We start from the raw sequence: 20175 nt of genomic DNA, 5'->3' as shown, positions 1-20175 counted from the left end.
ACGTGTGAGCCACCACACCCAGCATAGGGCATTTCTTGTTTAAAGAAATTTTCACTATGTTAGGCACCTAGAATAGAACAAAATGTAAAAGGTGGATTCTGTTTTCAAGGAGATTACCATCTAGCTGAAGGGTAGGGGTATAGGTAGGGGGCAGTGGAACTAAGGTACCTGTAATTATTAGATTAGACCAGTTAATTGCTAACTGCTGGCCTTGAGCTCAAACAGTTGTAAAACTTCACTACTGGTAAACTTTGAACTGCTATGTGGTAGAGAAAATCAGGATCCTCTGCTTCAGTTTCTGATAGAAATTCATGGAACTAACTATGAGTCATTCTGTAAGAGCTAATGAAGTTTGTCACTAACATTATTGCTTCAGTAACACATGATTCAATAAATAGAGTTGAGAATATAGGGAGCAACACCTGTAGTTAACTGAAAAACAAGTCAAATGATTTTGAGTGATTTTCTGTGGCTCTAGGTGATTGTTACCAATACTGCCCAAGTTTGGTTTATTCATGGATGAATTTGCCCCCATGGTTATATTTCCATTGTATAGTAAATAATTTTTATCTAATAATTTGCTTGTTGAAAATTCAGGTTTTGAACGATCATTTTTGCTTATCCTGTCTTACCCAGGTGACTTGGCATGAAATTGCAAGGCCTCAGATACATGGGTATGAGCTGAAATGTTTGACAATGATTAATCGGTTTCAGTTTGTATCTGGAGCAGATGAAAAAGTTCTTCGGGTTTTTTCTGCACCTCGGAATTTTGTGGAAAATTTTTGTGCCATTACAGGACAATCACTGAATCATGTGCTTTGTAATGTGAGTATTTCTCTAAATATTTTACCTAAATCTACTCACTTCATTTTAAATTTAAAATTTTTTTGCCTCAGGCTTTAAATGGAATATATGGGTAGAAAGAAAGTCATATTGTTTCTTTTTTTGAGATGGAGTTTTGCTCTTGTTGTCCAGGCTGGAGTGCAATGGCACGATCTTGGCTCACTGCAACCTCCAACCTTCTGGGTTCAAGTGATTCCTCTGCCTTAGCCTCCTAACTGGGATTGCAGGCATGCACCACCATGCCCAGCTAATTTTTGTATTTTTTAGTAGAGACAGGATTTCTCCATGTTGGGCAGACTGAGTCAGTGGATCCCGACTCAGGTGATCCACCCACCTCAGCCTCCCAAAGTGCTGGTATTACAAGCATGAGCCACCGTGCCTGTCCAAAAGTCTTACTGTTTCTTAATGGTTTGACAAGCTTTTTGGTGCACTGTGAGGTATAATGATTTAAATACTAAAACCAGAAATTTTATGTAGCAAATGAGCTAAAAATACTGTAAAGCTGCATTAGTGTTCAATTGAGACATGAATACTATGTTTTGTCACTGCGTTAGGTACCTAGAATAAAACAAAATAAAAGATGGATGCTGTTTTCAAGGGGATTAACATCTAGCTGTAGGGTAAGGGTAGAGGTAGTGGGCAGTGGAACTAATGTACCTGCACTTGTTAAATAAGACCAGTTAATTGCTTAATCTTGTACTAAAGTAAATTTCAGAGAAGGAAGAGATCATTGTATTGGAATAAGAGAAACATGTTTAATGGGACTTCATTTGGGTTTTGTAAGAGTAACTTTTTTTTATGTTTATACTCCTTTCTAAAAAAGATTTGAGCTACTTATAATAATACATGGATTATAAAAATTATGAAGTAATTTTGAAAGGAAGATTAAGAAGATAGTTGTGTTACACAGAAGTCCATATCATTCAGTCCTTCACTTAAGAGTTGAGTCACAAATTTGGTTCTGAGTTCTAAAAGGGTAAGTACCCTTTTGATAGGCAAAAAGGAGGAGAGAGAGAACAAAGGGGAGGCCAGAGCTGTTGTGGTACCTCTTGAAATGAAGACTGGATGGAAGTGGAGAGAATGGGGAAAAGTCCATGGTGAAGGATCTTGTGAGGCAGGCACAGTCCAACTGTGGGGTGCCGTTGGAGGCTTCTACACAAAGAGTGATGAAAAGCATTTTGGAAGAGAGTTACCTGGAAGCCAAGAGACTCTGAAGGCAGTGAAACTAGCACCAGTCTGTGTAAGACTGGAGAAGAAAGTGAAATTAATTAGAAATGAAGTACCCAACTGAATTTCCTGGAATGTATACTCAGCACGTCATTCTACAGGCTTTCTTGATTATGTGAAGAGGTTTTAAGATTCTGTTGTGCTTGTTTCTAATAATAATGGACAATAGGAACAAGATTAAAAGGGAGGTCTTGATTGTGGTTCTTAGGTAGAGCTAAGCATATGGAGGTGCAGGGGCAGTTACTTTCAGGATCTCTTCAGTTCTAGGAATTGAAATGGAGTTTTACGATTCCATGAGAGGCTTAGTCCCAGTTATACACTTAGTTCTGTGTCCTAAGATACAGGGATCTTGTAGTGTGGTGAGCTGCTTGCTCCCGTTTGGGTTTGCTTCCATACCAAGTTTTGGGATCGGTACGTAGAAATGCCTCTTATTGTTCCTTTCTATGTTAGTTTTTCTTGGTTTCTGAGATAAAGCATACTGTTTCTTGTATTCCTGGTAGACATTTTTGATGGTTTTAAATTCTTACTATTCATGTTTGTGTCAAGTTTCAGCTTCTGTATTAAAGTCTCAATTGTACAGAACACTGTTTCTGAGCATGTGCCAGTTTTGATGATTTGGTTATATATAGTTTTACATGTAATAATTTGATTGATTAAATTGCAAAATATAAGCAGATATTGCCTTTTCAAATGGCACTCATACAAAGTTTTAAAATACTCAGTTATTTAGATATGTTTAATGAAAATACTATGAGTAATACTGTAACTGTTCCCTTCTGAGAAGCATCTGTGTTTATATGAGCATCATCAGGGGATGTGCCTGTGAGATTATCTTGGAAGTAGAGCTCTGGGCCTTCCATTTTCAGTCCACTGCATTTCCTGTCAGACCCAGAAACCCATTGAAATGTTATGGTTCGATGAGATCCCTTTATGAATGAGAGGATGCCTGACTTTATGGATTGGGTGAGAGTTGGAGGCCTGATAGGGCCTCTCTGTTGGAGAGCTATTGCTTAGTGTTTCATTGTTGGTTCAGGAAGTGAAAGTACAGGTAGACATCCACACAAGATGGTCTTTAAACTGTTTCTCGGCGTTTATGAGTGTGACTTTTTTTGTAGTACCTAAAGTAACAGTAACTTTTAGTTTTAAAATTATTATGTAAAACTTTAGCATGTAAAACTTAGATATTATATTTTCTATTCTAGCAAGATAGTGATCTTCCAGAGGGAGCTACTGTCCCTGCGTTGGGATTATCAAATAAAGCTGTCTTTCAGGGTAAGGCTTTTGTCTTCAAAGTTATTAAAGTACCACCTGTAGTGGTACTTAAATCTTAGTCAACACTTGTATAATGTCTACCTAATGTTTGTTACAGCTGATTTTTTTTTAATCGCAATAAATGTATCTATCTTCTCTATCACCAATTTTGTGATAAGTACTCTTTGTTACACACTCAGACCACTGAAGTAGGTGCGGTTTTCACAAAGCACAGGTTTTTTTTTTTGTTTTGTTTTGTTTTTAAGACAGAGTTTTGCTCTGTTGCACAGGCTGGAATGCAGTGGGTGTGATCTTGACTCACTGCAACCTCGCCTGCTGGGCTCAAGCAATTCTCCTGCCTCAGCCTCCCGAGTAGCTGGGAACTACAGGCATGCACCACCATGTCTGGCTAATTTTTGTGTTTTTAGTAGAGGTGGGGTTTTACCATGTTGGCCAGTCTGGTCTGGAGCTCCTGACCTCAGATGATCCACCTGCCTTGGCCTCCCAAAGTGCTGAGATTATAGGCATGAGCCACCACATCCTGCCACAAAGCATGTTTTCTGGAGTGTTAGAACTACAGATAAGAATGTAGGTAACCTGAAGAATTGGTTGTGTAGTTTAAAAAGTTTGGAAACTGTTACATTAATGAAAATGGAAGGAACCTTTATGGAGTTGATTAATGCTGCCAGGAGCACGTTTAGAGAATACTGGAATAATGGAAATATTCTTGCCTTTGGAATCACATGGACACAGCTGTGAATCACACCACTTAGAAGTACCACTGCTTTCTATCTGGTGGCCTTAATATTGAGACAAGTGAAGGAGACCTAAAAATAGTGACTGTATTCATGATGTATTTCTTTAAACTAGGAGATATAGCTTCTCAGCCTTCTGATGAAGAGGAGCTGTTAACTAGTACTGGTTTTGAGTATCAGCAGGTGACCTTTCAACCTTCCATACTTACTGGTAAGAAGTGACAAAGAGAATTTTAATAAATCACTAGAATACACAGTATGTTATCTATTGCTGTTGACCTAAATAAGTACTATAGAATTCACTTTTCTATTTGGATGAACATAGTAAAAAATAGCTTCAATTTATTCTAGAGCCTCCCACTGAGGATCATCTTCTGCAGAATACTTTGTGGCCTGAAGTTCAAAAACTGTAAGTTAAACTGTATTTAGCTCTTTGGTCTGATTCTGCCATAATTTGTGGATTTTCCTCCCCACCCCAGCATTTGCTTTCTTTGTCTTACTTCTACCTACCTTTTTCCTCTTTTGCTATACATCTCTTAGTGGCACTTCATAAGGAATGAGAATTAAGCCTCAGGTTTATTTTTATATTACTGTATATTATGTTTATTCATCTTATTTTTAAAGTAGAGAAGAACAACAATATGTATTTTTCCTTTATTAAAAAGACTTGGCTGGGTACAGTGGCTCACACCTGTAATCCCAGCACTTTGGGAGGCCATGGCAGGAGGATCATTTGAGGCCAGGAGTTTGAGACCAATCTAGACAACATAGCGAGACCCCATCTCTGCAAAATATTTTTTAAAATTAGCCAGGCTTGATGATGCATGCTTGTAGTCCCAGCTACTTGGGAGGCTGAGGCTGAAGGATTACTTCTGCCCAGGAATTTGAGGCTGCATTGAGCCGTGATTGCACTGCTTCACCCCAGCCTGGGTGACAGAGTGAGACCTTGTCTCGAAAAAAAGACAAGATTTATGGTTATGACTGGTCATTTTTGTCTTTGATGGTTCCCAATGAAAACATTTCCGTGGTTTATTGTTTAGGTACTGGCTAGTTGGGGGCAGGAGGTAAAAACTTGTATGTTAATTGTTTAGATGAGTTATATTACTTATAGGAAGCTGGCATTTTTCTCCTGTCTCCCTTTCTCTCAAATGTTTACCTAGACAAACATATAATGTTCCTTAAAAGAACTGTGTGTTAGCTAGAGAGATTGGTGTTATTCTTTTCACTTTTAAAAATTGTGTGGCATGAGAATAAGTTCATTTACTAATACAGAATACATTTTTTTCTTTTTAAATTTTAGATATGGACATGGTTATGAAATATTTTGTGTTACTTGTAACAATTCAAAGACTCTGCTTGCCTCAGCTTGTAAGGTAGGGAATTTTACTTTTGACTCTGCTTGGTCACAGGTTATTTGGGTCATCAGGTTCCTGCAAGTTTGGTAATGAGTTAGGCAGAACTCTACGTGAAAGGCCATTATTGCTGGCTTTTTTGAATCTTTCTCAATGTCTCTTTCCCTTCTGTCTCTTTGAAAGCTTATGGTTGCTTTTTTTTTTTTTTGAGACAGAGTCTCACTCTACTGCCAGGCTGGAGAACAGTGGCACGATCTCAGCTCACTGTAATCTCTGCTTCTTGGGTTCAAGTGATTCCCCTACCTCAGCCTCCTGAGTAGCTGGGACTACAGGTGCACACCACCACGCCTGGCTAATATTTTTTGTATTTTAGTGGAGTCAGGGTTCCACCATTTTGGCCAGGCTGGTCTTGAACTCCTGACCTCATGATCCACCCGTCTCAACCTCCCAAAGTACTGGGATTATAGGCGTGAGCCACTGCACCCAGCCATGATTGCATTTTAAGTTTGTTTCAGGTGCACATTTTTAGTTTATCTGTGTCCCCCTGCTAAAAGTGATTTAATCAGATGTCTCAGAGTGACACCTGCAATACCATCTACTCAGGAGGCTGAGACATGAGAATCGCAGAGTGAGACTCTGTATTAAAAAAAGGGTATCTCAAAATGATGCCCAAAAATGGGAAAAGTTTTGAATAATCAGAATCCTAGAGACACAGGGAAGAAGTACACAGGGAGGTGAGAAGAGGAAACCTGGAGTGTCCATCAGGCGTTTTTTTTTGAGGACACTCTTGGCACTGACCTAAGGCAGATGACTTTCGCATTTACCTAGAAGGATGATCTTGAATTCGTCATTCAGTATTTGTCCATATCCTATGGAATGATATAGTAATTATGGAAGATTGTCTGAAGGGTCTGAAACCCATACATTCCTCTTACATTTTCTGAAATTTATTTACTTGTTTTAAATATGATAATAAGAGCTGCCCACCTGCATTGGCTCCTGTCCCTGCTTTTACTGTGGATTTATGCCACTGACCTGCATTAAGAGGCACCATCAGAAATACTACTGTGCTTCCTCTACATCCACCCCCACCCCACTTGTTTATTCTTTGAGGTCGTACTGAGAAGACTTCCTTCTCTTATAGGAAATAAGAATCTTTGGGAAAAATGGAGTTTAGTAGTTCAAATGTCTGGGCTTCTACTGAGCAGATAATTTGTTTCTAGTTTAGGGCACTGTCAATCCTGTAATTGATTTTTTTTCCCCCTTTTCAAGTTGACTCACAGCAAGGTGTGCATCCTCTAAACATTTTTTAACAGCTTTATTTAGGGTCATTAGCATACTATAAATTGTATGCTTAATGTGAACAATTTGATAAGTTTTGACATGTTTATGCCTGTAAAATCAGCACTACAATCAAGATACTGAATATATCCATCAGCCCCCAACCTTTTCTATGCTCTTTGGCAATTCCTCTTTTCTACCTCTCCCATCCCCCTCCTGCCTCCATTCCTAGGAAATCACTAATCTGCTTTTTGTCATCATAGAGTGGTTACTATTATTCCATGTTGTTATGTCCATGTATACCCATTGTTTAGTCCTGCTTTTAAGCGAGGATGACTGGTTTTTGGCTTTCTGCTTGAGTTATTTCGCTTAAGAGAATGGCTTCTAGTTCCATCCATTTTGCTGCAGAAGACATGATTTCATTTTTTTTTATGGCTGAGTAATAATTCATGGGGGGGTGTATATGTATACACACCACATTTTAAAAATCTAGTTATCCATTGATGGACACTGAAAAGTTCTTTATATACCCTGGATACAACTTTATCAGATGTGCTTGTGTAGATATTTTTTTCTCAATGGCTTTTCATTCTCCTAACAGTGTCTTTCACATAACAGAAGTTTTATGTTTTGGTGAAGTTCAGATTATTAGTTTTTTTTTTTTAATTAGGCTGTGTCTTTCTTGTATCTAATCTTTGTCTAACTCAAGGTCACAAGGATTTTTCTGCTGTGTTTTGTTCTAGGAGTTTTATGGATTTTTAACTTGCCTTTAAACCTATGATATTTTCAGATTAATTCTTGTATTTGTCATGGCGTATAGATGAACACTGATTTTCTTTTATTGTGGATACCAGTTTCAGCATCATTTTTTGAAAAGACTATCCCCTTCATCACTGTGTTTTGTCCTTTTGTCGAAAGTCAGTTGTTCATATGTGTGGGTCTGTTCCCTAGACTTTATTCTGTTCTGTTGATCTTTTTTGATATGATGCCAGTACCATATTCTTTTAGTAACCTTAGTGTTTTAATAATACATCTTGAAATTAGGAAGTGGAGAGTTATTTTGGCTGTAGTAGATCGTCCTTTACTTTGCACTTTAGAATCAGCTTGACAGTTTCTACAAAAATACTGCAGGAATTTTAATGGAGATTGCATTGATTCTATAGATCAGTTTGGGGAGAATTTTTACACAATATTGAGTATTTTGACATATGAATGTAATATACCTATCATTCATTTGGGTCCCTCATTTCTTTGAGGAATGATCTTTTTTAAAGCGAAACCTTTATTTTGGAATACTGTTTATTTTTTTCCCCTCCATGTCACAGCATTTCATTTCATTTTTTTCCCCTTCCATGTCACAATTCTGGTCTTGGAAGAATTTTTTAAGATCTGAGAGGTACAGTGAAAAGGAAAAAAAAAAAATGAGAAAACATGATTACGTTAGTTCCTGATGATTTATTTTTTCAAATTCCGGTCTTCCCTAATTTTTCCCAGAGATTAGAAATGGTTGTAGTATGTTGTCTCCTAGGGATTTTTTTAAAAATTCAAACAGATAAATAAAATATACTGATAGAAGCAATATTGTTTTTAAAATGTTTTCTCTTCAGTTTATTTTTACTTATTAGCTTCATTGTTTCATCTCTGTCCTATAGGCAGCTAAGAAAGAGCATGCAGCTATCATTCTTTGGAACACCACATCTTGGAAACAGGTGCAGAATTTAGTTTTCCACAGTTTGACAGTCACGCAGATGGCCTTCTCACCTAATGACAAGTTCTTACTAGCTGTTTCCAGAGATCGAACCTGGTCATTGTGGAAAAAGCAGGATACAATCTCACCTGAGTTCGGTAAAACAGTTTCTGATTGGGAAAGTTATTAGTGAAACAGTTATGTCCATTTTATGTACATTAAGCAGCTGTTGCTTAAGCGAAAGTTAACAGGGTGAAGGGTAGAGCCTCATGTCTTTGAAGCCTTCCAAAGTTCTTGGATAACTGATGAAGACTTGACCTTCCCTGCAAGATTTAAATGGAGATGATCTCTGTTTGGGTTGATCTACTTGTGATTATGTAGTCAAGATGGCACGTGTTCAGATATCTCAGTTCAAGAAACATAAACATCTGTATGTAGGAAGTTAAGTTTTGCAGATGGTGATAGAATGCTACCACAAAACCTAATGGATGATATATTCTGAGCTAGGATTTTATGGGACAGGAATAATGAAGATACAACTAAGAAAACTCATGGTTGAGTGGTTTCTTCTCTCTGAACTATTTTATGAATATAGTAATATTTTAAATTAGGAAATGTAAAGGAAAACATTATCCTTCTTCCTATCCTCTCCTGTCACTTCCTTCGTTGAGAAGAGCATATTGGGCATCCATCTAGACAACATGACTCCTGAGCAAGTTGTTAGCCCACCTACCCACATTCTACTCTGAACCTGGCATAAACTGAAAAAAACAAACAACAACAAAAAAGACTAAAATCCTTTGTGTAGTTGGGGCAGTGGCCTATTTCTATTTCCCATTTCTTTTGGTGGATAAATTCTAGAGAGTGTTTAAAGTTTATTTGTGTTGTTTAATCCTGTTTTTAATTTTTCCGTTGATAACACTTGCATACAACTTGATTTTGTGGTATTTCTAGTCTTTGTTTCTTGTGTTTTAGAGAACACCCAGGGACTGTAAAGTATACTCAGCAGTATGTTTTAGAACTGACTCTTTTATTTTGCATCACTATCTTTTCCTAACATGCAGCATTTACTGTTTAAAAAGCTAAAGTCAGCCAGGCGTGGTGGATCTCCTGAGGTCAAGTGTTCAAGACCAGCGCGGCCAACATTGTGAAACTCCGTCTCTACTAAAAATAAAAAAAAAAAAAACAGCCAGGCATGGTGGCATGCACCTGTAATTCCTCCTACTCAGGAGGCTGAGGCAGGAGAATTGTTTTCAACCCTTGAGGCGGAGGTTTCAGTGAGCCGAGATGGTGCCATTGCACTCCAGCCTGGGTGACAGCAGGACTCCATCTCAAAAAAATAAAAAGTAAATTAAAGTTGGATAGGTGCAGTAGCTCACACCTGTAATCCCACGACTTTGGGAGGTGGAGGCAGGTGAATATTTTGAAGGCAGGTTTGAGATCAGCCTGGCCAATATGGTAAAACCCCATCTCTACTAAAATAATGCAAAAATTAGCCAGGCGTGGTGATGTATGCCTGTAATCCCAGCTACTCAGGAGGCTGAGACAGGAAGATTGCATGAACCCGAAAGACAGAGGTTGCAGTGAGCCGAGATCCCCCTACTGCACTCCAGCCTGCACACTAGAGTGAGACTTTGTTCCCTCCCCCCAAAAAATTATATTGATAACATGTATTAATTTGTTATATCTTTATGGATTATGGAGTAATAATGGATACACCCTTATTCCCTCCTCATAAACAGTTACTTATTTTTTGTTTTTTTTCCTTTGAGACAGAGTTTCGCTCTTGTTGCCAAGGCTGAAGACTAGTGGCACAGTCTTGGCTCACTGCAGCACCCGCCTCCCAGGTTCAATCGATTCTCCTGCCTCAGCCTCCTGAGTAGCTGAGATTATGGGCACCTGCTACCACACCTGGCTAATTTTTTGTGTTTTTAGTAGAGACGGGGTTTCATCATGTTGGCCAGGCTGGTCTCAAACTCCTGACCTCAGGTGATCTACCGTGTTTGCCTTCCAAAGTGCAGGGATTACAGGTGTGAACCACCGTGCCTGACCAACAGTTATGTGTTTGAGGTTTAGTCCATATAAGGGCTAGAAGTTGCCTTACACTTAAATCTTACAAGGAAAATATTTTCTTAAGATTTCTTTTTTTAAACATTATTTAAGTGGTACATTCTTCTTTTTTCTATAGCCTAATATGCAAATCTGCCTACTTTAAGCAAGGCTAAATAGCTTCAGGCTTCTTCTATAGGTTTAAGTTGAACTTCATTTGAGTGTTTGGAAGATGTTTGTCATCAGTCACTAGAGAGTGACCAGTGAGTACAAAAGCATCCCCTACTAGAAGAATAACTGTATGTCCACAGCCTTCTGGTGAAGGTTAGTTGCGGCTTCAGTCTATTGCAAAGTCAGCGCATATAAGTTGAATATTAAGTCACATGGTGTATATGGCACTTAAACATCACTTCTAACAGGTAAAAACCCAGCTCTCTCTGCTTTGTGAATAGTGTATACATATTTTTTTCAGAGCCAGTGTTTACTCTTTTTGCCTTCACCAACAAAATTACTTCTGTGCACAGTAGAATTATTTGGTCTTGTGACTGGAGTCCTGATAGCAAGTATTTCTTCACTGGGAGTCGAGACAAAAAGGTAATTATTTAAAAACTTATTATTTTTTCAAATGTAAAATAATATTTTTATACGTATGTTTGAATAAAAAATGCATAATCTTGCCTTTCTGTTATAGCTTTTAAAAATCAGCTTATTTATTCCTTTCTGTTTTTCATATATGTACATATAAAAAAAGACTTTTCTTGTTAAATTCTATAAATAAATTTCTCTGAATTGTCAAAAAGAGAAGACCTTTCAGACAAATGACATTCCTCAAATGGTCCCAGTGGAAGAACAGTAATAAATGAAATTAATCAAGACCAAGAAACCAAGAGGGCAGCAGAGAGGTAGTGGCATAAGGGAAAAATTATCTCTAGTTTTCATACTTTTATGAATTTAACACTTGTCTATAATGAATGATTCTTACCTTTTGATTTAGTTCCAGAAGTGGCTGGAATATGACCGACCCAAGCTTTAAAAAAATCAGAACAAAGTAGCTAGAAATATGTTTGTTTGTTTGTTTGTTTTTTGAGACAGGGTCCCGGGTGCAGTGGTATAGTCATGGCTCCCTGCAGCCTGGACCTCCTGGGCCCAAGCGATTCTCCCACCTCAGCCTCAACCTCCCAAGTAGCTGGGACTACAGGTGCTCACCACCATGCCCTGCTAATGTTTTAATTGTATAGAGATGGGTCTTGCCATGTTGCCCAGGCTGGTCCCCAACTCCTGGGCTCAAGCAGTCCTCCCACTTTGGCTTCCCAAAGTGTTGGAATTACAGGCATGAGTTTCTACACCCAGCCTTGGAATATGTTCTCCGACATGACCTTCACCCTTTTTCTCTGGGAAATGTCCACTTCGCTACTGGTCTTTCCTTTGTTTTCATACTCTTTAAAATATCCTTTTGTTCCTACAGACAGGAGATGGTGAGGCAGTTTAGTGTTGCCTTTCCTGTCCCTTCCCTTTCTAGTCACAGACATGGTACAGATCACTGCAGTGGAGGGCTAGCACAGGCAGGGTGTCACTCAGGCTAAACACCTACATATCAGCCTCTATGGCAGACTTTACGTCTCAGACCCTCCCTTCTGTTCCTTTACCTATTCTTTCTTTCTTGGCATTGGTACGCCTGTTCTGTGCTCAATGCTGAGGAAGCAGGACTGTTTCTGTCCTCCACAGTCATGCTATTAGTGTGTTTTCATGCTGCTATAAAGAACTGCCGGAGACTGAGTAATCTATAAAGGAAAGAGGTTTAATTGACTCACAGTTCCTCAGGGTTGGGGAGGCCTCAGGAAACTTTCAATCATGGCAGAAGGTAAAGCAAACACATCCTTCTTCATGTGGCAGCAGGAGAAAGAAGTGCTGAGCAAAAGGGGGAAAGCCTCTTATAAAACCATTAGATTTCATGAGAACTCGCTCACTATCATGAGAACAGCATGGAGGTAACCACCCCCATGATTCGTTTACCTCTCACTGGGTCCCTCCCACAACACATGGGGATTGTGGGAACTACAATTCAAGATGAGATTTGGGTGGGGACACAGCCAAACCATAACACATGCCTATAGAACGTGGTGCAGCTGCTGCTCTCAAGGGTAGGTCAGGGCTCCAACAGACAAAGCAGCATTCACTGGACATTCTCTGAAATGTACTTCTGCTTGCTCAGACAAAGCCTTCTGCCCAGAATCTTGTTTTGGTTCTGTATTGAGCTACTGTTGTCCACGTCACTTCTCTCTCCATTTCTTTCGTTTTTTAAAACAGAGTTTTACTCTTGTTGCCCAGGCTGGAGTGCAGTGGTGTGATCTCGGCTCACTTTAACCCTCACCTCCTAGGTTCAAGCGATTCTCCTGCCTCAGCCTCCTGAGTAGGTGGGATTACACGCACCCACTACCACACCTGGCTAATTTTTTGTATTTTTAGTAGAGATGGGGTTTCATCATGTTGACCAGGCTGGTTTTGAACTCCTGGCCTCAAGCAATCCACCCGTCTCGGCCTCCCGGAATGCTAGGATTATAGGAGTGAGCCACCATGCCTGACCCACTCTCCATTTCTTTGTGACTATCCACACATCCTTGAGGCATGAGGTTCCAGGGGAGCCTCATTTCTTATGAGGGGTATCATCCAGGTCAGGTTTTCCTCATAGCTGAGTAGATTCTCTGAGCAATGGGTGGTGTAGAGGAAGAGCTAGAAAGCTGATTAGTTCTCAGATGTTTTGTGGTAGCCTCTTGGGGAGGTGCATGAGCTTACTGATGGGGCACCACTGGATCAGAACCAATTTGTGAGTATAGAAGTCGTGTTACACACCCCCTCTGGTCTGTGGTCAGGGACACTTTGTGTTTGGACCAACACACTTAACGTAGTTGAACTCTCAGAGATGCATGCCTGCTGCACTGTTCCTTCTTTGTGATGCTTGAAATGTTCTGAAGTCCTGGCACATCATGCACAAATGTAAATGATGCATTTTTAAAAATACTAGAGCAAATACTTGCTTTATCTTTGCCAATGAAACTGTAATACATTGCTAGAAACCTTGCAAAGAGAAGGTTTTACAGTTTGTGATCTGTCTGTATTAGGTGGTTGTCTGGGGTGAATGCGACTCCACTGATGACTGTATTGACCACAACATTGGCCCCTGCTCCTCAGTCCTGGACGTGGGTGGGGCTGTGACAGCTGTCAGCATCTGCCCGGTGCTCCACCCTTCCCAAAGGTCAGTCTCTGTGTGGGGCTCAGTTTTAAGAGGACCACTTGGTGTCTTAATATGTAGCCCTCATGTCATTTCATTTGTGGATTCTCCTGGCTTCTGAGTTACTGCCTTTTTCTCCTGCCTCAGCCTCCCAAGTACGTGGGATTACAGGCATGCGCCACCATGCCTGGCTAATTTTTTTGTATTTTTAGTAGAGATGAGGTTTCACCATGTTGGCCAGGCTGGTCTTGAACTCCTGATCCACCTGCCTCGGCCTCCCAAAATGCTATGATTACAGGCATGAGCCACTGTGCCTGGCCTGAGTTGCTGTCTTTTTCAAAATGCTTATGTTTCTCATAATAATTTTTAAATTGATAGACCCTAATGATTCAGAATGTAAAATACAGGTTAGGAATGTGGCTCAAAGATTCTTACTTCACCAAATCCAGGACTGTAGTACTTTTTCTGTAACAAGCATCTTCGGTGGAATAAGGGTCCCTGCAGCCAGCTGGGGAAACATTGGCTTGTGGGCTTTGCCAGCAGAGGACACAGTTAAATCTGTGTGCAGCGTGTCCTGAGCTGATGCCTACAAACAGAGTTTTTTGTAAGGCAGAGACAGTTGAGGCACTGTGAAGAACTACTTTAGAGCAATGATGGAGATACTAGAACTTCATGCTAAATTAATCACTGTTGTCCCCCTCCCTTAAAAACAGATATGTGGTTGCAGTAGGATTGGAGTGTGGAAAGATTTGCTTATACACCTGGAAAAAGACTAATCAAGTTCCAGAAATAAATGACTGGATCCGCTGTGTAGAAACAAGTCAAAGGTACTTCTTTCCTATTTTTGTTTCCATCAGATTAGCTAGAAATTGTGGGATCTTTTGTGGCAAATTTTATGCCACATTTTCGTGGAGAGGGCCATATATCTTTATTCATGGTGTCTACCACTTTGTTTTGTGGTAATCTGAAATTACCATATATTATTATATTGTACTTGATTTTTAAAAGTTTGACCAAATTTCTTGCTTGTATAATATTGTTTTTATAAACAACCATTTGAAATGAAAGTGATTTTCATAATGGTGTGTTTTAGAATTTGACGATAGTAGATTCTTAATTTGATTCAAAATGCTTGTGATTTTTAAAAATATTCTGGATTGCACTTTGGTAGTCATTTCCTTATGATTGAACCCTTTACCTCAGATCCTGTAGTACAGCTTTCAGGCATAGCAAGACTCATGCCCTGGGCCTCATGCCTTTGCCACCTGAGCTGGCATAGAGCACCTGCTGTTTACAACCTCCTCCCATCCCACCCACTTAGACAGCAGGGATCACTTTTAATCTACCCTTTTACATGTTTTATTCTTTTGTGTGTGTGTATGAGATAGGATCTCACTATGTCACCTAGGCTGGAGTGCAGTGGCAAGATTTTAGCTCACTGCAACCTCTACCTCCCGGGCTCAGTCAGTCTTCCCACCTCAGCCTCCCAAATATCTGGGACTATAGACATGCACCACCACGCCTGGCTAATTTTTTTTGTACAGTATTTTTAGTAGAGATGAGGTTTCACTGTGTTGGGCAAGCTGTTCTCCATCTCCTGGGGTCAAGCAATCCTCCTCTCTTGGCCTCCCAAAATGCTAGAATTACAGGCATGGGCCACCATGGTTGTCACATTTTATTCTTTAAAAATGTCTAAATCTGGCTGGGTGTGTTGGCTCATGCCTATAATCCTAGTACTTTGGGACGCCAAGACGGGAGGATTGCTTGAGCCTAAGAGTTTGAGACCAGCCTGTGCAACATGGTGAGACCCCAGTCTACAAGCAATAAATGAAATTAGCCAGGTGTGATGGTGCATGACTGTGGTCCCAGCTACTTGGGAGGCTAAAGTAGAAGGATCGCTTGAGCCGAGGGGGTGGAAACTACAGCAAGCCATGATCACACCATTGCACTTCAGCCTGGGTGAGTGAGACCCTGTCTCAAAAAAAAAAAGTCTAAACATTCAGAAAGTTACTAATATCATTCTGTGTTATATTTTCTTAGACTTTTTCAACCTTCATGTATCTGTACTGTTGAAAATACAATTTCAAATGACAATATGATGAGGATGAGTGCTTAATGGGGAGAGATTTGTGAGCATGTCTTTTGTAAGATAGTTCATCCAGCAGATCTTGTCTCCATGTCAGCCAAGCATGTTAGTGCTTATTAAAATTGTATTTTATTAAAATGAGATTCTGCCATGCCCCCATGGCTTCTGTCCTGCCTTTCTGGTGCTGGGTTTAGCAGTTGAATTAGTTTGTGCTGTTGGCTTGCTGAAGAGGGAAGAAATCTGTTGAAATTCCATGCTTCAGGCATTTGAAATTTTCTCTCCTCCTGGGCACCCTTGCCTTCCACCTTGCCTGCCCACAGTGCTCACTTCACCTCTAACCTGGTGTGAAGACCTCTTCAGTGGCCCCAGTGTGGGACACTGGCGAGGAGCCCCTTAGAAAGTGCAGGAAGGGAACATGTATAGAATTTGAGTTTTTTGTTTGAAAAGGTTGTGTTTTTCTTTGGTCATTTTGGTGACTTAGGATTTGCAAGATGGAACTAATAAGTGACTTAACATTCTATTATTTGGATTGCTAATATTTCCGTTACCAAATTTCAAGTACTTTTCAAATTAAAGCTTTTGCTAGTAATAAGATTTACAAAGGTAACATAAGCAAAAACTACCCTTTAGGTTAGTTTGCAAAACTCTCTGTCTCCTTAAATGTGACATGCTAACATGCTGCATTTAAAGGACATCACCAAAAAGAAAAAAGAAAAAAGAAACTCACTATCTCAAAGCTTACATAGCCAAACAAGTACTGTTCCTCAAAGTAACTCCCTTAGAAAGAAATATACCATATATTAAGTTTATTTCAGTGATGTCACTACTTCAAATCATTCTTTTAATGAAATGAGAGCACTTTAATCCATAATAATTGAGATTCCAGTGATGTTGCTGTCACTTAAAATATTCTTGGAACTTCTCTATAGGAATTGTGTTCAGAACTAGCTTACTAGTGACATAAGAAAACAAATCATAATGCCTTTTATGGTATTACTTATTTCAATCATTTCTTCTTTTTAAAGCTTGCCATTTATATTTATTAAGCTTGCCATTTATATTTATTATAAAGCTTACTTCCAGGTGCTTTCAACAACCAAATTCATCCTCAAAGGAAGATGAGCTATCATTGAGCATACTCAAGTCATAGTCTGCATAATATGGAAGCATTTTCTCTAGAAGAATTTTAGAAAACAGTTGAAGCACTGCAGCACTGTTGTAACCTCCCAGAATGACTACTTGTAAGGGCACGCACGCAGTCATCTTGTTACATAGGTTCAGGAGGACTGATGCTTAAAATGTGTTTCATTACTTCATTTTTCCCTTTTTATCATGAGAATGCATCTGGTGACAGGGACTGTCAGCAAATGAAAGTGTAATTTCTGTGCTTTAATATTGTTTTCAGTGTTTACTGCCCTAAAACCTACTTAAGTTTTTCACTTTATTCCCTTTTGGTTTGGGAAGCTAATTTGCAGGTTAAATTTATAGATGATGTTGTATTTTCATAGAGATTTGTTGCTAACCTATGTTTGGTAACGTTCTGGGTCTGCCTTTTTAAAGGACTAGGGGGTTGGGGGACAGGGAGCATTAATATGATGGTCTTTCACAAGGTCATGCAGTTAGAGGTCACACTAGAGTCCAAGACTTTTTCATTGGGCAGTACATTAAATCTTTCATCATCTTTCTTTACCCAGTAGTAAAAATGCAAGTTCATCTATCTCACAGGGATGTCAAAAGAATAAAATAATCTAGCCGGGTGCAGTGGCTCACACCTGTAATCCCAGCACTGTGGGAGGCCAAGGCAGGTGGATCATGAGGTCAGGAGTTCAATACCAGACTGGTCAACATGGTGAAACCCTGTCTCTACTAAAAAATACAGAAATTAGCTGGGCATGGTGGCTCGTGCCTCTAATCTCAGCTACTTGGGAGGATGAGGTAGGAGAATTGCTTGGACCAGGACCTGGGAGGCGGGGGTTGCAGTGAGCTGAGATGGAGCCACTGCCCTCCAGCCTGGGCTACAGGGCGAGCCTCCATCTCAAAAAAAAAAAAAAAAAAAAAAAAAGAAAGAATAAAATAATCTAGAATATATTGTAAAGTTGAAATTTTTAGAAATACATTTAGTTTTGTTATCTGAAAGACTAACCTGAATAGCTGTTTCGTGCAATTCCATTGATCATTAAAACATTCATTTAAAAACTTTATTTTTTAAATAAAAATATTTTTTATTTTTTTAAAACATTTGACAGAAATTTATTGTCTTGCTCTTTTTGATGATGTCATTGGCTAGTGAGTAAGATTAAACTTTAGTCTTGCAGTTTTAAGTAAATAAAGTAAAATATTTTCCAGGTTAAAATAAAATTGCTAAAATGTTAATGATGGTATTTTAAAACCTGTACATTTTAATTTTCAGGTTTTAACTTCCAATTTTGTTTACACCATTAATTAGAAAAATGTTTCGTGATTTCTCTATCTTTGTTTTAGCCAAAGTCATACACTTGCTATCAGAAAATTATGCTGGAAGAATTGTAGTGGAAAAACTGAACAGAAGGAAGCAGAAGGTGCTGAGTGGTTACACTTTGCAAGCTGTGGTGAAGATCACACTGTGAAGATATACAGAGTCAATAAATATGCACTGTAATGGACTTAATAACTACATGCTGTCAGGCACTCGTATCTTAAAATATTATGTAAATAGATCATCTTTATCTTCATAACTGAACTGAGTTTCTATTTATTTATTTTTTTGAGTTGGAGTCTTGCTCTGTCACAACCTCCACCTCTCAGGTTCAAGTGATTCTCTAGCCTTGGCCTCCTGAGTAGCTGGGACTAGAGACACACACTACCATGTCTGGCTAATTTTTGTATTTTTGGTATTTTTGGTAGAGATGGGGTTTTGCCACGTTGGCTAGGCTGGGCTCAAACTCCTTGTCAGGTGATCTGCTCACCTCGACCTCCCAGAGTGCTGGGATTACAGTCGTGAGCCACTGTGTCTGGCCTGAGTTTTACTTTTTAAGTCACGTAGCAGCAGTCTTTATTTGAGTCCTAGACCCTTTGAAATGCGATGAAAGCTATGGACCTTTTGCTTTGTTATATAACATGCACACACAGCCAGAACTTTACACATACATTCAGAGACTCCTAGACCTATAGAGTTGTGTCTGTGTGTCCCGATTTAAGAACCTCTGTTTTTTTCTTCATGACTGGGTTTGCCCAATTTTATGTTATTTTGGAACTTCATTTGCCCCACTTTGGGACTTTTCCTTATTTATTGCCCTATTCAGAGAGTAGATATAGAAAATCAAGAGAGGAAACCCAGATTACTTAATTTTTATTTTAACATTTTCTATAGATAAGTATACCACACCAAGTGTGCTAACTCTGTCTTGATCCTCCTCTTTCTGGTATATGCCAGTCATTGTAGAGTTTGGCAGGCAGTTGTAGGTTTGAGCTGCAATCAGTCATTTCTTTTATTCTTTAAAAGTACATAGATTCATCTTTTTAGGACTTACTTAAAGTATAATTTCCTGACATTTAAAATGATAGATGTAGGAGCTAAAAAATAGAGTTCTGAATCATCTGAATTTATGTGATAGCTGAAGTCATGAGATGGGGGATGTATGTACCCCAAGGAGGATACAGAAAGAAGAAAAGTGTGCTGGAAACAGCACGTCAGTTGTGCCAGCTGAGGGCTGGAGGCAGCCAAGAGAGTTGGGAGCCTGGGTGTTGGGTGGAGAGAGCTTAACAGGGATGACACAGGAAGTAGTGTGAAGACTAGTGTGAGCAGAGGACTACTCTGACCGTGTTGGAACATAGAGCCATCTGACAGATTGACAATGCAGTGAAGGCTGTACAGAATGTTTTCAACATGTGGACAGGTTGAAAAGACTAAGGTGAGGATTTTCTTGGTGGGAGCTTATGCTTTTGTTTAACATATTTTGCTTCCAAAGGGGTTAAGATGTTTTGCCTAAATGGAGGTTTCTAGGTCAGTGCTATGCAATATTTCTAATCTATATTTTATAGTGTGGGCTACATATATAATTTTTAAATTTTCTGGTAGCCACATAATAAAGAAAACAGGTGAAATTTATTTTAATGACACATTTTCTTTAATACGGTATATCCAAAATATTATTATGTCAACCTGTTAGTGAAAAACCTATTAGTGAAATATTTTATATGACCCATCTCAGTTCAGACTGGTCACATTTAAGTGTTCTGTAGCCACATGTGGCTCATGGCCATCCATATTCAGACAGTGTACTTTAGACTATTGCATCTGTGTATACACTTATGCCCTCAGTTGGGGGTTGGGGTGTGAGTATACGTGCACTAAGGCAGTGAGCATCTGAGCTTGGAACCTCAGAGACCAAGATGCCTTGCCCATTTCCTTGCTTATCAACTGAGGAATCTTTACT

General features: G+C 39.3%; 1 protein-coding gene across 2 annotated transcripts in view; it reads left to right on the top strand.

The window, feature by feature from the left end:
- Positions 1-18471, top strand: part of ELP2 (elongator acetyltransferase complex subunit 2) — a 44348-nt gene extending 25877 nt beyond the window's left edge. For both annotated transcript variants that reach the window (XM_032245308.1, XM_032245307.1), the window contains 10 exons: positions 637-825; positions 3273-3342; positions 4192-4287; positions 4428-4485; positions 5377-5449; positions 8362-8554; positions 10918-11039; positions 13565-13698; positions 14388-14501; positions 18242-18471. In XM_032245308.1, coding sequence (XP_032101199.1) covers positions 637-825; positions 3273-3342; positions 4192-4287; positions 4428-4485; positions 5377-5449; positions 8362-8554; positions 10918-11039; positions 13565-13698; positions 14388-14501; positions 18242-18398 — 1206 coding nt within the window. In that variant the 3' untranslated portion in view covers positions 18399-18471. The remainder of the gene's footprint in view (positions 1-636; positions 826-3272; positions 3343-4191; positions 4288-4427; positions 4486-5376; positions 5450-8361; positions 8555-10917; positions 11040-13564; positions 13699-14387; positions 14502-18241) is intronic.
- Positions 18472-20175: the final 1704 nt, after the last annotated feature.

The sequence above is a fragment of the Sapajus apella genome, unplaced genomic scaffold (genome assembly GCF_009761245.1).
Source record: "Sapajus apella isolate SASKATOON/1434 unplaced genomic scaffold, GSC_monkey_1.0 scaffold57, whole genome shotgun sequence".
Classification (NCBI taxonomy): Eukaryota; Metazoa; Chordata; class Mammalia; order Primates; family Cebidae; genus Sapajus; species Sapajus apella.
Note: the sequence above shows the minus strand (reverse complement) of the source record. Positions and strands in the feature narration are given on the sequence as shown.